This window comes from Brassica oleracea, chromosome C5, assembly GCF_000695525.1.
Source record: "Brassica oleracea var. oleracea cultivar TO1000 chromosome C5, BOL, whole genome shotgun sequence".
Taxonomy (NCBI): domain Eukaryota; kingdom Viridiplantae; phylum Streptophyta; class Magnoliopsida; order Brassicales; family Brassicaceae; genus Brassica; species Brassica oleracea.
The window spans coordinates 35186956-35197932 of record NC_027752.1 but is presented as its reverse complement, the minus strand read 5'-3'; the positions used below and the strand labels follow the sequence as shown (position 1 = coordinate 35197932).

Sequence of the window (10977 nt, the reverse complement as noted above, 5' to 3'; positions counted from 1 at the left end):
CAAACACCACATGTTGTATAGATATGCATCATAGAACAAGAGTTTGTGAAAATCACAAGACAAACTATAGAGAAATCATAGGGAAATCATAGATTGGTGAAGAAGAACATTCAAAATCATTTTTTTATTTTATTTTTCACGAAGCAAATAAATGAAAACACGTTTTAGGAAGTTAGAATATTTTTAGAATATTTTTAAAATGGCAACTTCCTTAATTTTCGAAAATATGGTTTTTTATCCGTAGAAGGCACCTTCGACACTGTGTAGAACATAACAAAATTCCATAATGTAATTTGTACACTAAGTGGACGTTCGTGTATGTTTTAGATTTTGCATTCCTGATAACTTAGAATACTCAATAAAAGTAGAAACATCTTTCTGAATAAAAGTAGCGATCATTACAAATAGTAGAATTCGTATTCCCCATATTTAGAATTATAGTAAAAAGTAGTTTGTACGTTCTAAAACAAGTAGATGGATGTTTTCATTCTAGAATTCACTTTCTACTCACCTGTTTTGTGTAGAAGCAGAATTCTACTTTTAGTAGAATGTAATTTAAAAACATGATTTATTATGTTTTTCAACCCAAAAAAAATATGTGTTTGTGTAAATGGGTGTTTTATTAATTGTTTATATTTTTAATAATTTTTTTGATTCTTATAACTATTTATTTCATTAATTTTAACATATGGAAATTGTAAAAGAGAGAAAAAATGAATAAAAAAATGGATTTATACCATAGGGACAACTATGCTGTTTTCTTGTTCTCTTTTGGCAATTTTTCCAATAGTTTTCATGTTGTTTCTTTAACAAAATCTTAATCTCATATTCGGTGCGTTATTTGTGGTTTGTAATATTTTGGGTTCGGAAAAATTAGATTATGAATAATTCTTTTGTGTATGTTATAAGAGTAATTACTTTTCATGATGAAATCATAGTCTTTCAACATTTCAAATCGCGCGGGAGTTTGTTCAAATTTTAATTTAATTTTCTTTGCATTTTATTTGAATATATATAGATAAGAATTGATTATAAAATAAGGTAGTATAGAAATTTGAAACCATTTTGTTACTTTTTGTATTAAATCTGAAATGTTAGAACTCATAGTTTGTTGTGGGTTTTATTATTTGAAATTATAGATTTAATGATATGAGTTAGAAATTAACTAATTGTTCATTTTGATCTTCTTTTTTTTTTGATCATTTAGGTTTTACGTAAACCATCTTTTTGGTTTAGTTAAAAATTATTTTTATCGGGCCAACTAAGTTTGTAGTTTGCAATCTTGGTTTAATATACATACAATTTTCTTAAAAAAGTTTGACCAATTAATTAAACATGTTATTTTTCATATACAATTTGATGGCCGTATAATGTATATAACTATATTGTATTTTTTATGTTAAGATTTGAAAGTAGGATTATAATTACTTTGATGTTTTTACTTGTGTATGTTAGGCCGTAGATGGTTTATTAGTTTTTAGATTATGTACGTTATGCAGGGGTGGTTGTGTATTGTTTTAAGAGTTCGGACCATATAGAATACTACTATATATAGTTTTGGTGAGGTTTCTGTGGGTTTCTTGGTTGAATGTTATTGGTTATGCGTATACATATTGGTTGGTTAAATTAGGATTTCGTTATGTTGGGCTTCGAAGTATGTGGTTTGTGGGTCTAATGAGTAATGAGTATGATTTTTTCGTCCAAAAATCCATGGTCTTCGTTTGTTACTTTACATATACAATAATCAATATAAGATATTTTGATTTTTAGTTTCCATCTAACAATTTTAATTTTTGTTCAGCTTGAAATAATATTGGCTTTCATTATTTATATTTTGTTAATTTTATCAGAAATCATATGATTCATCTTTTACCATATAAAAGATTGTCATGTATATGTAATTGTTTTACATTTAAATAAGTTGGTTCTACATGTATTATGATAATAAGCAGAATGAAATTTCTGTAACACACAAATTATGAATTAATTTTTGTTTAAACTTATCAGAGCTTTCTCGGTAACGTATGTGAACAGTTACCATCTAATTTTATTTTGATTTTTTAATTATTTTCCGACAAACTTAGTTAATTGTTATATTAGATATATAAAAAATAAGTCATAAATGTATTTCATATTTGATTTATTCATTAAACGATCTTTTTCTTTATCTTATTTTATTTTCTTCTCCATTTCCTTTCTTACTTTTCTCCTGCGTTCCTCTTTCTTCAATTTCTCCAAGTCTTTCCTCAACTTCTTCAAATCTCTCGATCTTTCCTTGATTTCTTTTTTTTTTCGTCAATCATTTATTATTTCCTTACAAATCCAGTATCTACAATTCTACATTAACTCATGAAATCTACGCCTTTCTTTTCTGCGGTACGTTTCTTCTTTCGTCTATTCTATTCTTTTATTGTGTCAATCGTTCAGCTTTGATGCTTTCATCTCCTTGTTTCAGATCTGTCTTTTTGGGAGAAGACAACCGAACCTATGCTGCTTAGATTCACCATCTTTGCCACTGAGCACCATCGTTTCTTCCAAAGCCACCGCCTTTGCCATTTTCCACCACCACCATCACCGCCGTACGCTCGTAGCTCCTTCCTCACAGGTAGTTTTAAAGCCTCGGAGAAGACGCCTTCCGATGATATCCCGACAAAATTGAGCGTCATGGAGACCTCTTTCTTGTAATGTAAAGGCCCAATTTTGAAGAATAAGTAGAAAACAACGTAAAGACCCAATGGAAAATAAATTGGAGACCTCTTTCTTGTAATGTAAAGGCCCAATTATGAAGAATAAGTAGAAACGTAAAGGTCTAATGGAAAATAAATAGAAAGCGACGAACGATAAAATGATACGGTGAGTTTTGGTGAGAGGGACAGGTGTCGATACCATAGAGCTTGAATTTGTGACCTGGAATCCTAGGTGGCGCTCTCAGGAGTGAAATAGCTCTACTTTATATATAAAGATTACACTTGAGATTTTAGTCATTCTGCAAATTTTCCCATTTGATATCACGTGCAAAGTTGAATTTAGATCGAAAGGCCATCAAGATCTCCAGATCTAACGGTCGAGATTAATTATTTACCGCAACTCTCACGTGACTTTGGATCTCCTCCAAACCAAAACCAGTTTTGTTTGTTTGTTTGTTTTCCCCAAATCTCTCCGTCTCCTCGAGCCCTAGACTCCGTGACCTCGCGCGCGTCGAAATTGGATTTGGTTCTCGATCCATGAGGTTTTTCCTAGCTCTTATTACTTTTGGATGTCGTGATTTTTACGTATGATTTCCTTTTTGGTGATCTGATTTTTTTTTTCCGTTTTGGGTCCGATATGTTGCTAAGTTTCTAGCTTTCCCATGTCTTGATCGCCACAATTAGTTATTGTGGCTATGAATTTGATTAAATCGTCGAATGTTCATGTTCTTGCCAAAGCTGAAATGGCTTCGGTTATAATATGGTATTTGATTAATTGCATGATTTAGAGCAAATGGTTTGAATTAGTTACACCCAAATCATTGTTTTCTGCATTTTATTTTGATTTTGATTTTGATGCTGAAGTATCAATATCTGACTTTTTAGATTAGAATTATGAAATAATCCCACTCATTGTGTTCTTTTTCTCTTTTGCAGAAAGAGGATTTGCAATATCGGTTATTCACATTTTGGATTCTAGGATCAAGCTTTAGTGTTTTCCTCTTTGGAGAAGATTGAAAACAATGTCATCTGAATCACCGAATCTCCCTGCTACGGTCACACCAGATGCTCACCCTCCTCCTGCTGCTGTAGAAGCTGGAAGCGATGATTCACCTAAAGGCGTAGCGTCAAAGCTATCTGCCTCTGGGATCTCAACGTGGGCCAAAAGCTTGAAAGTTCCCCAGCCCTTTGCTTCCACCTCTGATGATGGGGATAATACTGAAAAGTCCGCCTTTGCCAAGTTTACAAGCGGGTTAGGGCTTCGTTTGTCTCCCAAATCTCCTCAGCCAGATGAGACCACGGACGGAGCTTCTTCTTCTGCACAACCCGGTTTGTTTGGGGCGATTACGAAGGGTTTGGTTGATACGTCAAAGAACGCTGTCAAGGCAGTTCAGGTCAAGGCTCGTCATGCTGTGTCTCAGAACAAAAGAAGATACCAGGTAGAGTTGACTTATACAATTTAAGCTACTTCCATGTTAGCTGTCTTTCTTATCTGAAATTAAATGTTTCTTGTGGTGTAGGAAGGAGGGTTTGATTTGGATCTGACTTACATAACAGAGAACATTATTGCTATGGGGTTTCCTGCTGGTGATATGAGTTCTGGCTTTTTTGGATATGTCGAGGTAAGAGGAGTCAATTAGTATGCTTGTAATCCTTTCCCCTGGATTTGCTCTATTTTAGTTTTTGCTTCCTGATTCGAGTTGAAGTTAATCTGGCCTATGTTTGTTTAAAACATCAATGCAGGGTTTCTACCGCAACCAGATGGAAGAAGTTATTAACTTTCTTGAAACTCAACACAAGGTAGTACTACTTATAACTTTAGTCGGCATTTCGATGTTCATATGTCAGAAACAGCTAATGTGTTTCTTAAAAACTTGCAAGTGTCCTAGTTGTGTTGCTTTCTTATAATTTCTTATTTTTGTTTTGTAGGGAAAATACAAGGTTTACAATCTTTGTTCAGAGAGGTTGTATGATGTATCACTATTTGAAGGGAAGGTATGTTATATCCTATTTTCTTTTTCTTCCTCTTTTCCTTAGTTAATACTTAGGAAAATAGCTCCATAGATCACCCACTGCAGTACTGCACTATTGTAAGTTACTTTAACTCCGAGGTACTTATGGAACAGTTGGATAAAAAATGGTTATGTACAAGATTGTAACAATTTGCTTCTTTCCTAGACTATTATACATTATTATGTAAAAAACCTGCTGCAATGTAGTGGCTCAATTTTATGTTCGAATTCTGTTTCCAGGTTGATAGCTATATTCAGATTATGCAAGCACAATAGTAAAACTAGTTTCCCTGCTTGTTTTGCCATTTCAATGTCCCTAAACATCTTTTTTTTTGCACTAATAATTTTGCCTCCAGGTGGCCAGTTTCCCATTTGATGATCACAATTGTCCACCAATCCATTTGATTACCTCCTTTTGCCAAAGTGCATATTCGTGGTTGAAGGAGGACATAGAGAATGTTGTGGTTGTTCACTGTAAGGCGGGAATGGCCAGGACAGGGCTTATGATATGTAGTCTTCTTCTCTATCTGAAGGTAAAGCATATATCGTAACTTTGTGAAAAAACATAGTCAAACACAGGGAAACTAATCATGTTTCCTTCGCTTGAATAGTTTTTTCCAACTGCGGAAGAGTGCATGGACTTCTACAATCAGAAACGATGTGTGGATGGAAAAGGACTTGTGCTACCTAGCCAAATTGTAAGTTAAAATTTGCAATTTATATAATTAAACCGCCTATATTAAAACTTTCTTTGCTCTTCTGCTGACTAGTGAGTCTACTTTATTATTATTGTGTAGAGATATGTGAAATACTTTGAACGAATATTAACATACTTCAACGGGGAAAACCAACCAGGCCGCAAGTAAGCTGCTTATTGATATACCTTAATGTAGCATACAGTTGTGTGTTGACGTCGTACGATTCCTTTTATTTAGGTGTATGCTTAGGGGATTCCGGCTCCACAGGTGTCCCTATTGGATCAGGCCATCCGTCACCATTTCAGATCACAATGGTGTGTTGGTCGATCATTGTTCATTGACAAGTATCATGCTGAGCTAATGTCTGCTTCTAACTTATATGCAGGTGTTCTCTTTACCACGAAAAAGCATCTTCGAACCAAGGATTTATCGGTAAGCCACTGTTATTACTTCATTGCTATATCAGGTTTTTATTGAAGAAGCCTTTGTGAATTTGCACTGGTATCATTTAGGATTTTTCATGCTTTTGCAGCCAGAAGACTTTTGGTTCAGTGCGCCAAAGAAAGGGGTTATGGTCTTTGCCTTACCCGGAGAGCCTGGTCTAACAGAATTGGCTGGGGACTTCAAAATCCATTTCCACGACCGCCAAGGAGATTTTTACTGGTTAGGAATCTAGCACCTTGTTATCCAAATCCAAAATAATATTCCTTTCAATGTCACTCACGAATCTTTTCTTTTCTTTTTCTTCTCAGCTGGTTAAACACGACAATGATGGAAAACAGAGTGATCCTAAAAACCAGTGAGCTTGACGGGTTTGACAAGGTAATTTACTGAATGTTTTACTTTGTGTTTTAAGTCTAAGTTGAGCTACTGCTCCATCAGTTCTTGGATTTGAAATGATATATATTCATTTGTATTTTATCTTTGTTCCAATACAGAGGAAGCTACCTTCGCCTGGGTTTATGGTCGAAGTTGTTCTTGCTGATATTGACTCAACAATCCCTCCAAAACCAAGTTCTGAACCAGCATCCAAGGCACCTGAAGAAACTTCAGCAGCTAATTCTTCCCCTGCAGAGGTTGTTACACCTGTTCCAGCACCTAAGAAAGAAACAGAGAACCCTGATAAGGACGATGTCTTCTCTGACAACGAAGCAGACTCAACTGGTCCAACCAAAACCACATCATCTGTTTCTTCTCAAACCCCAGAAGCCAAGCAGAGCGCAGATGAAACCGCTGGTCTGACTCGTGCGACTGAGAAAGTGTCTATTTCTGGAAACAAGGGATCATCATCATCATCACAGCCGGTGCAAGGAACGGTTAGCAAGGCTGAAGCGGCAGAGAAACCCACTGGGTCAGGGGTAAACGTGTCAAGCTCAGAGAGTAGTGAGTTCAAGGTTATGGCGGCCGATGCATCTGTGTTCTCGTTTGGAGATGAAGACGAGTTTGAAAGCGATTGAAGAATGATTGTTTAAAAGAAGGAAGATGTGTACCTAAAGAAAAAACAAGGGATGTTTAAATTAATGAGATGATGGAATCCATTCATTGTGTTGTCGTTTCTTGCTGTTGATGTTGGATTTTACAGTTATTTTTTTTCTTCTTTTCTCGAATATTACTGCACAAAATTATACGTTGGAAACATAAAACAATTCATGGTCTATCAAATAGTTCAGTCTTTGTCTTCGATAAATTAGATGTTTCTTGTTGTGTATTGCAAGAGAGATTTGGAGGCGATGTTAATGAAAAATAAAATGGAAATACAAGTGGCCGATATGAGTTGCATTGTGTAAAAGATAATCCAAAATCCACTTTTTGTATATGTTAAAATCCTTAGACAAAGAAACCAACGTTGTATCTTTTCTTGGTTTAAGACTTTAGAGTTAAGAAAAAATCAAATTATTCAATTGGATTTGAAAACAAGAGAAGTCTTTATGGGAGAAAATAATTTGATTAATGTATGTTTTCCATCTTTATGGGCGAATCACTTCATTATGAAGCGAATCAGTGGTCGGTATGTTACCTTTACGTGGTAGCACATTTTGTTGTAGTGTAAAACCAAAGTTACTAGGAAATTAATAATCAAGCAAAATAATATTGAGAAAATTTCACAAAAATACTCCAACTAAATTTTGTTAATATTAAGAAATTGAAATTCATTCAATTTAAGAATAATACAATTACAATTTCCTTTCTCCAAAATATTATTAATACAGAAAAAACCATGTTACAAAATACAAATTTATTAAGTTGTAATATTATAGTCACCACTTACCATAATGTATAGTGGTATATTTGTAGAAGTAATAAAGTTTAGAGCAAAGAAACATCTATCTCTTGCAGGCCACTCTCTTGCCACCTACTCCACTTGCTCCGGCCACCGCTGCTGCCTCTGTTACCGGTGAACCTTGCAGCTGAGCAGTCAGGTGCAAAAAGTCTGGTTGTCTGGAAGTCACTGTCACCACCCATTACAGGCATGTGGACTCAGATCTTGACTCGGCTTACGTAGTTAGACCTATACGTTTATCCCAAAACACCATCGACATTGTCTCGCAAAGGTCTTGGAACTTGAAGCCCAAGTCAAGATGAAAGAGACAAGGGCTGTTCGTTTCGGAATCTGTCATTTCCATCCAGATAATCTATGTACATGATCCATCCAAATGATCAATTCATATATTGTTGGAACCGTTCGTTTGTTCATCCATCTGAATGGATTTATGTTCTTTTCTTTATCTCAATTATCATCTAGATGAGTGTAGGAGGTGGATTACACCCCTCCACAAGACCCATCAGATAGTAGGTCCGCCCCATCATAATTAGGTATCAGTTTGGCTCTACGAGCCGAGCGACGAAACACCAACTCGGCTCGTGACTGCTTTTAGCCGACTCAAGTAGCCGACTAAAATGGCCTAACCATTCAGCCTGACAGTCTGAAGCCCATCAAACAAGGTGACCTAGGGTAAGGAGAAGTAAAGACCAGCTATATAAGGAGACAAGAAGACATCAAGAAATGGATCTGAAATTGACTACACACACCTGGCGGATAGAATTAGAGTTTTACCTTTTTTTAATTCTTGCCGACTTGTATTTTTCCGGTGAACTCATCTTCACCGGCTTGTTTCACCACTTGTTTCCTTATTTGTAAACCAACAAAATTTCTGCCGATCTATTATAACGTCTTTGTTGCTAACCCACCGACGGGTTTCGTCTCGCTCACTTGCTTCCGACCAAACTCGGTACAAATAATGAGTTTAGTAAATAAATGACTAATATACTTTTGTTTTGATTTAGTCATATGTTTGATATTAATTTTAACTATATTAACATTTATTATTTAGACAATGTTTATTTTTGTATTTCATGCAACACCTAAAAGGGGTATTAATAATAAACTGATTATAATATTCAAAAAATATATCTAAAATTAGTTTTTTTTTTGTGGAAAATGCAATTTCCGTTATTGGCAAAAAATTATGATTTCACGATTTTGGAGGGAAAACACGATTTTTTTAAATTTAGGCGGGAAAAAGTAATTTTACGGGTTTGGCGTGAAAATGAGATTTTCTGGTTTCGGCGGAAACACTATTTTTTTTTTTCGGGCCAAAAAAGATTTTTTTTTTGTTTTTTTTTGGGAAAACACAATTTTCCAGTTTTGTCAAAAAATAGGATTTTCCGGGATTTTCCGGTTTTGGCCGGAAAACGAGATTTTCTGGTTTTGGCGGAAAAATGATTTTTTTTGGGTTAGGCAGAAAAGAGAATTTTTTGGTTTAGGCGGAAAGCCGTAAACACACAATTTTTTATTTTGGCAGGAAAATGTGATTTTCGATTCACGTGGAAAAACAAGATTTTTTTGGTTTTTGCAGGAAAACAAGACTTTCCAGCTTTGACGAGAAAATATAAATTTTGGTTTTGGCAGGAAACAAGATTTTTTTTTTTTTTGGCGGAAAACCCAAATTTTTTATTTTGGCGGAAAAACAAGATTGTCTGACTTTGACAGAAAAACATTTTTTTTGTTTGACGGAAAAACATTTTTTTTTGTTTTGCAGAAAAAACACATTTTCGGTTTTGGCGGAAAAATATCTTTTGGGTTTGACAAGAAAACAAGATTTTTTTTTTTTGGCTGGAAAACAACACATTTCAGTTTTGACAGAAAAATAGATTTTTCGGGTTTGATGGAAAAATGATACTTTCTGGTTTGGCGGGAAAAATATGTTTTTTTTTTGTTTTGGCGGAAAAACTAGATTTCACGATTTTGGTGAGAAAATGCGATTTTTAGTTTTAACGGAAAAACACGATTTTATCGTTTTGACGGAAAATGTGATTTTTGGTTTTAGATCATTGTGTAAGTTGTGAATTGTTTTAATGGTATAATCGACATTCTACAATTTAACGAAACCATCTCCATGGAGATGGTTCAATTTGGTTCATCAAGGTGATTTTAAAAATTAAACTTAAATTTATAAAAATTATCTAAATAATTCGTTATTTTAAGTCTAAAGAACAACAATTTCATCTTTATCCAGATAGATCATATGGACCCACAGTCGTCTTCAGTTACGTTGTAACCATGAATTCTCGAATCTTCCACTGTTATTTGCACCACTCGTGCTATGATCTTAAGCATGCCGTCTACCTCAACCTGAATAATATTCTTTTTATATCTAGACCAAAAAAAGCCTACCCATTTGTTCAAGATTGAAAAAGTGATTGATACTTTTGCCATCTCAGATATTTGAATTTGACAATAATTTATGCGGTTATTATAATTGGATTTGCTGAAGACTGTAGAAGCAAGTTGATCTATGTTGAAATCACAGATTTGTCATGGCTACTCCTAATATTTGTATGTTTGTATCAGTACAGTTAGGGATGTTTACATAGGTTTTAGAGATTTAAGGTTGGCCTAGCCCTTCCAAATAATTTATTAGTTCTAATCGTAAAGGCATTTCCAATTTTATTGTAATTTTTACTCTGAAATGGAATAAAATGGAATATGAAATACAAAATGCTCACCAAACTCTATATCTCACTCCATAATGAAATTTATTCTATTTATATAGTAATATAATTTTTGTTTGTTCATTATTCCATTATAGAATGAAAAATGAAATAGGATTGAAACATTTTTACTCCATATTTTTTTTTTTTTGTCGACATCAAACACAGACTCAACTAAGACTCTGCAAACTACACCGGTAACTCGGCATCCATATGAACGACAAACGACGATTGCTGCCTAGCACTCCGTGCAAGACTGTCCGCCCTTGTATTAAGCGTCCGGGGTATATGAATGAGCCCTGAGTGATTGAAACTTTCCTTCAGTATCTTGATGTCTTCCAACTGATACTGCCTTAAGATCTTCATGCATTCCATTGCCCAGATAAGGGCTTCGACTTCCGAGTGAAGTGGTGTTAAACTTGCCCTTGTGTTTCTTGCTCCCATTAGTCGTGCAAAACCTTCAAGAATACTATACCATCCTTGTCCGGAAAGAATATCATTCTCCTTCCATGACTCATCCGTGAAACACCATCTCCCTGGTATATTAGGTAAGACTTGTAACTGGTATATTAGGTAAGACTTGTAACT

At 34.7% G+C, this 10977-nt stretch overlaps 1 protein-coding gene across 1 annotated transcript; it reads left to right on the top strand.

The window, feature by feature from the left end:
- Nucleotides 1-3123: 3123 nt before the first annotated feature.
- Nucleotides 3124-7069, top strand: LOC106295859 (phosphatidylinositol 3,4,5-trisphosphate 3-phosphatase and dual-specificity protein phosphatase PTEN-like). The gene is made up of 13 exons (XM_013731852.1): nt 3124-3229; nt 3624-4126; nt 4208-4309; nt 4431-4487; nt 4617-4682; nt 5056-5232; nt 5311-5397; nt 5497-5561; nt 5635-5711; nt 5783-5829; nt 5930-6060; nt 6150-6219; nt 6336-7069. Exons 2-13 carry the CDS (start codon nt 3710-3712, stop codon nt 6852-6854), a joined length of 1815 nt encoding a protein of 604 aa, XP_013587306.1. The 5' UTR covers nt 3124-3229; nt 3624-3709; the 3' UTR covers nt 6855-7069.
- The last annotated feature ends 3908 nt before the right edge of the window (nt 7070-10977 follow it).

Bases quoted from the DNA above. Each gene is read 5' to 3' on its own strand.
- LOC106295859 (XM_013731852.1), top strand. From the start codon at position 3,710: ATGTCATCTGAATCACCGAATCTCCCTGCTACGGTCACACCAGATGCT. The intron at 4,488-4,616 runs GTAGTACTACTT...TTTGTTTTGTAG, and splicing joins TTCTTGAAACTCAACACAAG to GGAAAATACAAGGTTTACAA. The intron at 6,220-6,335 runs GTAATTTACTGA...GTTCCAATACAG, and splicing joins AGCTTGACGGGTTTGACAAG to AGGAAGCTACCTTCGCCTGG.